At 42.6% G+C, this 13,343-nt stretch overlaps 1 protein-coding gene across 2 annotated transcripts in view; it reads left to right on the plus strand.

Moving 5' to 3' along the window:
• The window catches only part of Lrrc28 (leucine rich repeat containing 28), a 131,673-nt gene that overhangs the window by 86,480 nt on the left and 31,850 nt on the right, over positions 1-13,343 (plus strand). For both annotated transcript variants that reach the window (XM_052160927.1, XM_052160935.1), the window contains one exon: positions 11,297-11,399. In XM_052160927.1, the coding sequence (XP_052016887.1) occupies positions 11,297-11,399 (103 nt within the window). The remainder of the gene's footprint in view (positions 1-11,296; positions 11,400-13,343) is intronic.

Here is a 13,343-nt window from a genome sequence, read left to right on the forward strand (position 1 = left end):
GCAATAATAAGCCATCTCTGTACGCTCTCCTTAGTCAAGTATTTTGTTTAATTGTTGCACATTTAGCCTCTAATTATTATAAAATTATTACAAGACCATTGGCAAACTAATTTTACAGATGGAGAGATTGACGTACGGAGTAGTTGTGTAACCCACCTAGAGTTGTTGCAGCTGGTAATAGAACTCAAGTGCAGACTCCAGTTCTAAGCCTGATATTCTTTCCACCCTGACACACCCTCTTAATAGTCCAGCACTGGTCTGTATAAGGGGACTCCATACTGAAGGTGGCTGTCTCTAGTATCTGATAGCACTCTGCCATGTTGGCCCACTTGGGCCATCTCTCCAATTCTTAGCAGAGTGTGGCCACAGGCTAAGCCTTTTACTTTGTCTCAGCTCAGCCTTGCACACAGTTGCCCTGGCCTTCAGGTCCCTCCTGCCCTGCAGTAACTCCCTGGCCCTCGCTCCTGCTCCCCTGATCTGTGCTTTCCACTCCTGCCTCTGTTTCAGTAGTGATGGCTTTGACACATCTTCTAAATGTACTTTGCCTGATGCTGCTGTTGCACAGAAAGCTGAAACAGTAGGATTACTGTGAGTTGAGGCCAGCCTAGACTATACAGGAATTCACTTTGTAGACCAGGCTAATGTCAAACTCAGAGATCTGCCTGCCTCTGCCTCCTGAGTGCTAGGATTGAAAGTATGCACCACCATGCCCAGCTCTATTTTTATTTCATGTGCCTTGGTGGTTTGCCTGCATGTATGTCTGTGTGAGGGTGTCGGATCGTCTGGAACTGGAGTTAACAGACAGTTGTGAGCTGCCGTGTTGGTGCTGAGAATTGAACACCTGTCTTCTAAAAGAGCATCCAGTGATCTTAACAATTGAGCCACCTCTCTGGTCCCCCTAGAACTCAGGTTTTATGGGTTTAAACAGCTGTCTGATGCTAGCTGCTTCAGATGGCAGCTACAGAGGGTGCCTGTAGCTTGTAAGGATGGCTTAGATCGCATGTGATACTGTCAGACCCATTAGGTGCCTTTGAGTGTGCGCTGCTTTAGTCACTTGTAATACTGTCAAACCACTCAGGTTCTTTGACTGTTCTTATTGAAATGAAAAGATGCATCAGAAAGACAGATGCTCCTATTATTACTGTACAGTGACAGCTGAATGACAGATGAGCCTACAGACAGGCTTTGTTCACAGTGGTGACTATCAGCATAGGAGGAAAATGGCAGTCGCTTGAGCCTTGTGCTATGAAAGTTAGCAGAGGGCTCAAAACTTGACATGTTTTGCTGTTGAGTTGGCATAGCTTGGTGGACTTACTAGCTCAGAATTGTGGCTTCACCTCTTACCTTCTGAGAGTTGAGGGGAATAGAGAGAGAAAGCTTTCCCCAGCTGCTTCTGGTATTCCATGAATAATTAGTAAGCCTAATTATTTGGGAATATTTACACCTTAGTCCGTGCTGAATAATGGATGCAAGGATTGTGGATTGCTAGGCACAGGTTAGCTGTAGAAAAGCATGTTTTAGCTCCCGGAAATTGCTGTGTCACTAAATTCAGTGCCTGTAGCATTTGTAGTTGACAAGAAAACAAAGGTGCACCTAGTTTAGCAGGTTAAATTTTTATTAAATGTTCATTTCGAAAAGTATAAATGAGGGTCAACAAGATGGCTCAGCTACTAAGAGTGCTTGCCATCCCACCTGAGTACCTGAATTTGACCCCTAGAGCCCACATGGAAGGAAAGGGCTGACTCCTGCAAATCGTCATGTGACTTTGCATGCGCATGCATTAAATAATAAAAAAATAAATGTAAAAAAGTAAAGTTAAAAAACAGTCAATTATTTGTTTTGAAAGATTTGTTTAAATTGTATGTGTGCGAGTGTTTTGCCTGAATGTATGTATGTCCTCCATGGGTGTGCCTGGTGCTCGCAGGGAGCAGGCAAGCGAATCAGGTCTCCTGAACCTGGGGATATAGGTGGTTGCGAGCTGTCATGTGGGTGTGGGAACTGAACACAGGCCCTCTATGAGAACAGCAAGTGCTTTTAACTGCTGAGCCATTTTTCCTGCCCCCAGAGAGTAAATTCTTAAGAACATTTAGCACTTGAGGTTTACAAAAGAGCCTGTGTATAAATTATCATGGAGTAAGTCCAGAAGTTAGTAGGGTGTAGCAATGAGAAATGATTTGAACTGTGGATGTGTGGATTTAGTTTGAAGAACTGCTACCATGAGGCCCTGTAACTCCAATTAATGGGAGTTAATTGCCAAATTTGTCACCTTGAATCAGTTTGAATGCTAGCAAATTTGTTCTAGTACAAACAGTCGGAGGAGTCAGAGTCAGACCTACATTTGACCTCAAAGTGTAATAACTGACTTCTAAAGGAAAACCTAAACATGAAGCAAAAAATTGTATTACGTAGGGATAATGTTGGGGGAATGTCTGTAGGAATAAAGTCTGTAATCAAAGGAGAAATATTAACAAAATGAACGACTGAAAAAAAATTAAAGAATTGCAAAGTAGAAGTAACGGAAAAGAAAGCCTTGATAGTCAAGTCCAAAAATTAGTAGTGGGAAGACCTGAGAGGGAATTAATCTATTAATAACATTCATAAAGATCTTACTTGAAGAGTAATCCAAACTTCTTCAAGAAAATGGACATTCAAGGGTAGGGATGTAGCTCAGGCTGAGTGCTTGCCCTTGAGCTCAAGGCCCAGAACCTTGTGGAAGAGCTGGGTTGTAGCTCACACATGGGGAAGCCCAGCACTAGGGAGGAGGAGGCAACCTGACCTGTTTTGCCAACAGAGACTCTGTCTCAGAAAACAAGCTGGACAGCATCTGAGCAATAACACCTGAGGTTGGCCCCCGGCCTCCACACACATTCATACATGTGGAGGGGGATGAGGGAAAGAAAGGGAGGGAAGAGAAGTGGGGAGAAGGATAATGGATGTTCGTTGTTGCCTTTTGTAAGTATTTGTGATGAAAGTAATTTTCCTTGTCTGATCCCTGTCTGCTATCACATGATGGGACTATATTGGCCTCCCAAGTCTTTGCTCTGGCTTTGGATTTTTAGAGAATTAACAGGGATTATTTAATATGGCGTCTACAAACATGGGCCAGATGTCGTCTTTCTGGGCTAGTGTATAATGAGGAAGCACCTGGAGATTTGCTGAGCTTTATAAGGACAAATATGTATTTTTTGCTGAGCTTGTGTAGGATTTGGTGGGTGGGATGTGATTGAGATGGGAAGAGCCAGTTACAAACAAAGCCAGATGGGGGCACAAGTCTGTAATCCCAGCACTTGAGAGGTAGAGGCAGGGGAATTGGGAATTCGAGGTCATCCTTAGTCACATAATGAGACAACATCCTGGACTATATAAAATCCTATCTCAAACAAGTAAACAAACCGGCCTGTCACCTATTCATAGAAAGATACAGATGTGACGTTTTAAAAGCTTAAGTGCTGTGAGAGCTAAGCGTGGAGCCAGATACTTACCAGCAAAACTTTTTGTTATTTTAGAACAGTGACAAGAATGCACAGTGCTGGCAGTGTCTGGATGATGTCATTAACTGACTTAAAAGCAAGAATCTGGAGTCCTAAAGTTCTTACGTTCAAAACACACAGGCCTGAGTCCAACCCAGCAGCAGTGCAGGATGCCTCATAGTAGAGACAGTCTGCTCCTTGGCTGCTGGCCATGGCACTGACAGCATGTTGTTTTAAGTCCTCTAGTCCCTACCATAGGACCTTCCCATAAGGACATCTTCCCACCCTTGATATGTTTGCCTGAAATCCAGGAGGCAGAACTTACCTACTAGTTTCCTCGTCTTTTAAAAGAAGCAAAGACATGTTTGTTCATTGCTTGTTTCATTGGCAATGTCCCTTGTAGATCCAGCTCAGACATCACACTTGAATGCCTGGGATATACTCCTTCAATGTGCATGCCTTCTCTGGGCAGTACCATACCAATTTTCTGTGTGAGCCCTAATTAGAGTGCTGTCCAGAATGTGTCATGCTGAAGCAGGTACTTATATCCATAGTCCCAGCTCTACAGTTTAGTAGCTCTTGTGGAGTTAGCCATAGGAAAGTTATTTAATCTAATTATCAGCAGTAGGATAATAGCTTGATAGCACTATTGTAAGAATTCTGTGAGATAATGTAAAATACATACCACCCTGCAAATTCTTCATAAATATCCAGTCAGTCTGAGCTACTTTTGTTTTTACATTAGACTATAAAATGGTTAGGATTTTGTCTTGAGTTTTGTGCCCCAAAACATCCTGCACAGTGTCTAGCCCATTGCTTCTGGTTTCTGTTACTTGACCTGTGCAGTGGAACCAGAGATCTTGGAGTGTGACTATTCAAACTGTTCAAACCAATAGCAAGGAAGCCTTGAATCCATTGTCATCAATTTGTTTTAACAGTCGTTTATATTCTACAGAGTAGGGAGCATCTCATTAAATAGTCCACTGTGAAAGCGTTTTGTTAAATTTATCTCCGCATGTGCATGTGCACATGTCTGTGTACATGTGTGCACATATATACATAATTCAAGAACAACATGCTGGAGTTGCTGTTGCTCTTTTACTATGTGGGACCCTGGATTGAATCTAGATTATCAGGCTTGGGGGCAACTGCTTTACCCATTGAGCCATCTTGCCAAGCCTGAAATGTTATCTTATAGAAGTTGAATACATCAGAGTGATGTATTGGGGTCTGGTGCATGCCTGTATTTCAAGAAGTTGTCACCTAAAGGAAATTCATTGCTCTAGAAATGTGGCTGAAGTGTCCTTGTTATTTAAGGGTTATATGGGTACTTTAACTTAATGTTGGAAGTCATTTTGGAATGGTCTGTGAATTACTGTGCATCTGCTGTGTGCACCTCCTGTGTTTTGTTGTACTGGGCACCCAGCTTCCTGGACTGTGGTGGTTGGCTAGACATTGATAGAGTATTTTGAGCAGGCAGTTTTGATGTGCTCCTTTGATGCTTTGGTTTCTGTTAGCCCCATCTCTTTGTTTAAGAGGTTTGTTATTCATCTTTTGATAACTAAATGGACTTTATACTAGTCAGGATGTAATAAACACAGATCCTGTTCTGTCCTGGCATGTATCGCTCTGTGCTTGCTCATACTGCGTGGTTAAGAGAGCAATAGCCAGAACACATAGGAGCCTTTTGTTCTTACAGCCATGTGGACTGCATATGCCAGAGCCCTGAAGTTGATAAAAAGGAGAAGCACAGAGGTTTGGGAAGGACTCTGAGCCTTTGCTAATTTCTAAGCACCACACTTGGCCTGTGAGGCTGTAAAAGATGGTGGTGTGGTACAGTTCTTTTAAAAGTAACCCAATAAAGAGGAGAGAGAACCTGCAGAGACCGTATCCAGAGGTTAGGCACAGCCCCGGTTGGGGCATGGGGCCACCCACCCATCTCCAAAATATTAGTCTAGAAATACAGGGACAAAGAGTGGAGCAGAGATTGAAGGAAAGGCCATCCAGAGACTGCCCCACCTGGGGATCCTTCCCATATGCAGAGACCAAACCCAGTCACTATTGCTGATGCCAAGAAGTGCTTGCTGACAGGAGCCTCAAATAAGTGTCTCCTGAGAGGCTCTGCTAGAGCCTGACCAATACAGTGGTGGATACTCACTTGAAGCCAGCCATCAGACTGGGAACAGGGAGTAGTTAGGGGAAGGACTGAAGGAGCGGAAGGCGTTTGCAATCCCATAGGAAGAACAACAGTATCAACCAGCCAACCCCTCCTCCCCAGAGCTCCCAGGAGCTAAACCACCAAACAAAGAGTACACATGGGGGGACCCATGGCTTCAGCTGAATATTTAGCAAAGAATGGCCTTATCTGGCATCAGTAAGAGGCGAGACCCTTGTGATGAGAGGAGAGGGCCTCCTGTGAAGGCTTGATGCCCCAGTATAGGGGAATGCTAGGGCGGAGAGGCAGGAGTGTGGGCGGGGGGGGGGGGATGGGGGAGCATCCTCATAGAAGCAGGGGAAGGGGCATGAGATGGTTTGCAGAGGGGAAACCTGAAAAGGGTAAATGAAATAAATAAAATGAAATGTAAATAAATAAAACATCCAATAAAAAAAAGTAACCTAAAGCTGGTGATGATGCATGCCTTTAATCCGAGCATTCAAGAAGCAGAAGGAGGCAAATTCCTATGAATTTGGTCTATAGTTCTGTCCTAGGACAGCCAGGGTTACAACAGAGAAACCCTGTCTCCAGAAAACACAGCAAACAGCCACCTGAACAGTCATTGGCACTTTAAAGTCTGGACAGGCAGCAGGCAGCTCTGCGCCTGTAGGCTTACATGGTGAGCCTTCTTCACACGGCTCTTTGGTTGTATTTGCTGTGTATATGTGTTTGACTGTAGGTTTTTGAGACAGGGTCTCTTTTCATGGCCCTGGCTGTGTAAGAACTCACTATGTTGGCCAGTCTGGCCTTACACTCAGAGATCCACCTGACTCTGCTTTCTGGGTACAAGAATTTTTTTTTTAAAAAAAGTTCTTTTATGATCTTTATTTAGCATACAGTATTGGTGAAATAATATAAGTAAATAATATTGATCAAAAGAAAAAAAAACTTTATTGACCTGTAGGTAAGTAGTCTCTTCCAAAGTCTATCATCTAGTGAAGATTTTCTGTATTAAGAATGTAAAAACCAGGGGCCAGAGTGATGGTACAAATAGTTTAGAGCACTTAATTGCTCTTGCAGAGGACCTGGGTTCAATTCCCAACACGCACCCATGTGGTGGCTCATAGCCCTCTGTAACTCATAAACTTCCAGAGAATCCAATGCCGCCTTCTGATCTCCATAAGAACAGGCATGACATGATGCATGCATAAACTTCATACACATAAATAATCTAAATAAGAAACATTATATATGTAGTATTATTTATATTCGTATATATGCATGTATGTGTGTATATGTATATGCATATGTCTATGAATGTAAGAACCAAACCAAACATAGAAGCTCATGGCTGTAGTCCTAGCAATTGAGAGGCTGAAGCAGAATTGTCATGAGTTTACCACCAGCCTGAGCTGCCTAGTGAGTCTCAGGTTAGTCTGGGTAAAACAATATAAAAACATTCTCGGAGCTTTTCCATGCAGCAGACTCCCGTATTTCAGGCTCATTTATTTAAAATGCTAGTCCTCTGGGCTTGGGAGTCTTGGCAGCAGACTATTCTGGCCAGCTAAGAGCATGCTTAAGAGCACAGCTCTGTCAGCTGGGACCTTGCCAAGCATGCAGCTGTCTCACCCTGGCCAGCAGGCTGTGCTGTGTCAGCTCACACAGCTGCCGGGTTCTCTTCAGGCTCTACACTCCTTTTCTGATCTCTTTACACTCAGAAGAGGGAGGTAATTGACCAGGACGTGCTGAGCACCAGTTACTGTGCGATCAAGCTTGGCACCATATACACCAGTTTCCGGGAATCACAGATCTGTGCACTGTTACACCATCATACTTATTGTACAGCGAAGGAAGAGACTCTGAATCAGGAACCAGTTACTAGGGGTGAAGCCAGGATCCAGTCACAATCCTGACTCCAAACACACTAAGGACATGTCATTGCTTACTCTTTTTCCCTCCCTTCTTCCCTCCCTCCCTCCTTCCTTCCTTCCTTCTTTCTACCCACCCCCAATTTTCTCCCCCCCCCATTTCCTCCATTCCCTCCCTCCTCAGATTGTGCTACTTAGAAATATTAAGTGGCATTAATATGTAATAGGCTTTAACACAGTTGGTACTAGTTTTGATTCAGCTATAGCACAAGACAGTATATACTGTTAGAGCATATGTCATGAGTTCAAAAGTGCTCGGGAAGTGCCACCCAGATTCCCCTAAGATAAAATGCAGCCAAATAATATTTCTAAATCATTAACTAGTCATCTTTCCCCATAAAGCAAGGAGAGAAAGCGTGTAAGAAGAAGTAGCAGGTGTCAGTGTGTATTTAACTTTGTGGTGTGATGTCTGCATGTCACCTCATCTAATTTGCAGAGAGGCTTTGGTGGTATATTAGAGCAGAGTGGTGCTTCCTCTGCTGCGTCCCATTTTGTGTCCTTGGCTTGAAGGAATGAATCATCATCTCCAAAGGCTGTAGCCTCCAACCTGTTCTATGCAATTAAAGTGCAGAAAAGGGTTGGAACCCTTGCTGCATGCCAAAGGAAGTTCTCTGTTAATTGGCCACACTTCCCAGTGTGTCACTTATTAATAATGAGAATAATACCAGTCATATACTAGAGAAGGCTCTGTCCCAAGAATCCTGCTTCACATGTTTATAAACCTAGCCATTCTTCCAAAACTTCGGAGATAGTTTTATTTGCCCCATTACACAGATGATATCCGAAGGCCACATATCTAGTAAGCAGAAAAATGAAGAATCAAGCCCAAGCTGTCTGACTCTAATCTACTCTCCTTTACTAATTGTTACCTTACTGCTGTTCCAGTCCAAGCCAGGAACCTCTGTTTGGACTTCCTTGATCCCTCGGGGGTTCAGAAAGGCAAATCTGAGACTAGAAACGAGTTAGCATTTTGATGTTGTGTTGTTTTTGAGAACTTGCTTGAGTTGGCCTCGAACTCATAGAAATCCACCTGCCTCTGCCTCCCAAATGCTAGGATTAAACACATGTGGTACTTGTGAGTAGTGCATTCATAATTTATTAATGAAGTTTTTATTTTAAAAGTTTTCCATGTCTTTAAACTCCATTAATGTCTGTTTGTGTTTTAAAACCTTTGTCATAGAAATTGTGAGGAAACAGGTATTTTTTTTTAGTGGATTTCTGAGGGCTTTACTGTTGATAATGGAATGTGGTATTAGTCAATTCATATTTTTCTCACTGTTTTGTAAGTGTAAAATTTTTTTGGTTCACTAAGAGAGCAGTTCTCAATTTTTTGGTACATACATATTTTATTACTTTAAATCTATGCCACATATTAAACTTGATTCTTTTCATATGCTCCGTACATCTGATCAAGCTGGGGACCAGGCAGTGTTGTGCCATTTCACGTAGGAGCTTGCTGAGGCGCAGACAGTCCTGAGCCATGGTGCTGACGTCACAGCCACTGGACTTTATGCATCAGTGCTTCTCTCTTCTGTATTGTTTTATGTGTTTGTGACTTATTTAGCAGCAGTTGGAAAGTCTGGGATTCAAGTACTTGGTGGTAGTTTTTCCTCTGGATAATCTTAGAAGTTGTTATTATTATCATTATCATCATCATCATCATTATTATTAATGTACAGTGTTTTGAGTGCATGTGTCATAGTATATGTGTGGATGTCAGAGAAAAGCTAGCAGGAGTTGGTTCTCTCCTGTGTGGGTCCTGAGGGTGACACTTGGCAGCACCTTCACCCACTAAGCCATCTTTGAGACCTTTCTTTTTTCTTTCTGGTATAAATGTAAGCAAAAAAATATTCAGAAATGGAAAAATAAACTATTGGCTGAACATAAATGTTTAATGCTAAAATATTTTATCCTAGACATAATGAATTCCAACTGTATTATGAATATAAATACAAAAAGGAAAGAGAAAGAGGAGAGGGAAGGAAAGGGAAGGGAAGGGAGCCCCACAAAGGCTGAGGGAGGCAGATGAGGTGTGCAGAGACAGAAGGAGGAGCATGGTTAACTTGTATTCAAACCTTTTAATATTCTGATGTTTGATATTTGTTTTACTGAGACATTGTCTTGCTAGATGTTGAAGAAGGTCTTAAAGTCACCCTGTAGTTTAGTCTTAATTTTCCTAACACAGGGGGAAGGGTGGGAAGTTGGTCACAATTTTTTTATACATTAGAAAACACTTATCAACAAAGTCAAATGACAACTGACAAACTAAAAGAAAATATTTGTAATATGTATCAGAGATGTGGAGATTTCCCTAAAAAATGAAAATGAAAAAGAAAAAGAAAGACGTCAAGAGCCTGATAGAAAATGGGGAATAGAGGGTTTACAGAAATACAATTTTTAATTGTTCACTTACACACAGTTAGAAAATTACAATGTAAATAATCCTGAGATTCTGTTTCTTAGCCACAATTAGCAGAGATTTAAAACCATGATATGCGTTGCTTCCTGTGGGTGAGAGGCTGCTGTCTCACATGCTGGCGGGACTTGAGACTGACATTCTCCCTGAGGGAACATTGGCAGTGCCAGAGTCTGAGCTCACAGGCTCGCTCCTCAGAGCTCATGCTGGAAACATCTCCAGCAACTGAGATGTGTGTCTGCGAGGGTTAGCATGCGTGCACACTTCCCAAACCCCAAGATCTCCTGTGATCTCTCGGTAGTAGTGGACACACCTGCCTCATAGATAGGTCGCCTCAAGAAAAGGAAGTGGGATGCCTTGGAGAAGTGGTTAATTCCAGGGCTTTGGCAGAGAGATTGTGAGCTAAGCCTGCAGTCTAGTATGATGCCAGAAAGTCTTGAAAACTCAGAAAGGCATGAGGACTTGTTGAAAGAACTTAAAGCAAGCACACAATCATTCCTAATTGCCAAGGCTGAAGCATTTTGTGCAACAGGACAAAATAATAGTAGCATTGGGTCTTTATTCTTTACAGTTGAGAGGTCAATGACTTTATACTAGTATAAAAGTATTTTTAAAGGATGACTCTTCCTTACATAGGAATTCCAGTTAGTAAGTGTGACCAGAAAAAAAAGAATGATAGAAAAAAATCACCATTACATTCATAACTATGGGATGTTTGCTAACAATTACAATGCCCAAGTAATTATGGGCATTGTTACAATTATTGGGCAAAATTTTGTGGAGACAGGGTTTCTCTGTGGAACTCTGGTTATCCTGAAGCTCACTATATAGACCAGGCTGGCCTCAATCCACCTGCCTCTGCCTCCTGAATGCTGCTATTAAAGGCACGGACCACCACAGGCTTGTATAAAATCAAGTTGTAAGGAGTAGGGATAAAGTATGTGTAGGCTGACCTGGCACCTTACTTCATTTACTTACGTCTAACATTTTCTACGGACCAGAAGGGGGAAGTGGAGGCTCTATAGCAAGATTATTGAATTTGTTTATAAAATGTCAAGGAAGTTATATGTAAGAAGAAATTAAATGTTCTACTCCTGACAATTTCATCTTCCAAAGTTTAAAAGTCCAAGTTTGGGTTAAGTTTTCTACACCATGTTTCCCAACACAAAGCCAGTATTACAACTGCCTAAGCTACACTCAGAATCATGGATTCATTTTTTTCTTTCAAAATAGAACTTTGGGTTCTTTATGATGTTATGCATTACATTAGTACTTCATATTATAATGGTTAATCACTAAAGGAATCACAGCACCGCTCTCTGATCAGATTTAGGTCGCTCTCGGGAACTGCAGTATGTGTATGTGGATAACAACGTCCAGCTGAAGGGCCTGCCCTCATACCTCTACAACAAAGTCATCGGCTGCAACGGGTAAGGCTGCCGCGTGCCTGCTTACACGCCAGCAGCGCTGCAAAGTTCTACTTAAGTTTGCTTTGGCCAAGTAAGAAGATTGTGTGTTGTTTTCAGCTAATAAGCCATGGGCAGTCCATGAGTTATTACTTTCCAGTCTAAAGAAAAAGAGTACATATGTTTTTCTTTTCCTTCCTTCCTTCCTTCCTTCCTTCCTTCCTTCCTTCCTTCCTTCCTTCCTTCCTTCCTTCCTATAGAAATAGCTCTACTTTTGTCTTTATTGACAAATTGTGTATATTTAAGTCTAGAGCATGAAGATTTCACATGTCTTAGGGTTTCTATTCCTACGCAAACATCATGACCTAGAAGCAAGGTGGGGAGGAAAGGGTTTATTCAGCTTACACTTCCACATTGCTGTCCATCATCAAAGGAAGTCAGGACAGAAACTCACAGCAGGCAAGAACTTGGAGGCAGGAGCTGATGCAGAGGCCATGGAGGAATGTTGCTTACTGGCTTGCTTCCCCTGGCTTGCTCAACTTGCTTTCTTACAGAACCCAGGACTATCAGCCCAGGGATGGCACCATCCACAATGGAATGGGCCCTCACACCCTTGATCATTAATTGAGAAAATGCCTTACAGCTGGATCTCATGGAGGCATTTCCTCAAGGGAGGCTCCTTTCTCTGTGATAACTCCAGCTTCACACAAAACCAGCCAGTACACCACACATACCACTATAAACTCTAGAAAGTAGAGGAATTGGTATTAGGTTAAAAGATTTCTTCCTTGGAACATGATTGCAAGGACAATTTGCTGCAATGACTGCCTCTTTGCTAAGATTGTACTGATTTTAAGTATTTAGAATTCTGCAGCAGGAAGGGGCTGGAGGGATGGCTCAGCAGTTAAGAGCACTGACTGCTTTTCCAGAGGTTCTGAATTCAATTCTTACCAATCACATGGTGGCTCACAACCATGTATAGTGGGATCTAGTGCCCTCTTCAGGTGTGTCTGAAGAGGCCCACAGTGTACTCACATACATAAAATAAAAAAAATCTTAAAAAGAATAAAACTCCACTGCAGACACAGACCCTGCTATGAATCATGAGTCAAGCAACCAAGCAGATGCTTCAGTCGGAGCAGCAGGAATCCCCTTCTCATGGACTTTCAGGAATGTGACCTCTAACAGGAGGGGCACACACCCCTGTCAGGAAGTGTCCTGCTGGTGTGAGATGGGAGGACTGCCACACTCCCAGCTTACTTTCCCCACTTCAGCAGCTGAAGGAACACCTTTGAGATGAGGGAACCAACACATCTGACTCCTCTTCTCACTCCCAGCAGGCTGTACAGCCTGACTCACGCCCCGTGTAGCTCAGCGAGAAGACAGGCTGAGCACAGAGGATGTCATTGCTGGGTAGGAGCTGTGCCTTTCCTTAGGAAGAGGCTCACTTGTTAGCTCAGGCAGCCTAGCTGAGCTCAGCCCGTGCCTGCAGATGCAATCCAAAACCTTGAAGCAGGAACAATAGATGGTGTTACAGGTTTTAGCTGAGTGGCTTTTCTAAAGCTGACTTTGTCACAGATGTGACATGGCATTGTCATACCCTAGTGAATTCTTAAAGGGTTTTACTATAGCCTGATTCTTCCATGTGGTAAACAGAATGACCTCAGTCGTCATACAAAAAAATGTAAGCAAGCTCCAGCACTGACCCTCAGAGGCTGACTGCAAGGTCAGTCCAGCCTCTGCCACAGTTAGGAAATAGTTGTGTAGACATGGGTGTTGCTGACTGCCAGATTGTTCTGTTGGCACTGAGTAGAGAATTTTTTTTTGTCTTTAAGTTTCTACCAGCAGCAGTGTTAGTAGGTTTTTAGAAAAATGCTAAACATTTGGAGAAATAAATAGGAAAAAGATAAATGAAGTGTTAATAGTCTGTGTGTTTCTTCATATTGTTATGAGCTTACCTCTGATAGC

Source organism: Apodemus sylvaticus, chromosome 1, assembly GCF_947179515.1.
Source record: "Apodemus sylvaticus chromosome 1, mApoSyl1.1, whole genome shotgun sequence".
Taxonomy (NCBI): Eukaryota; Metazoa; Chordata; class Mammalia; order Rodentia; family Muridae; genus Apodemus; species Apodemus sylvaticus.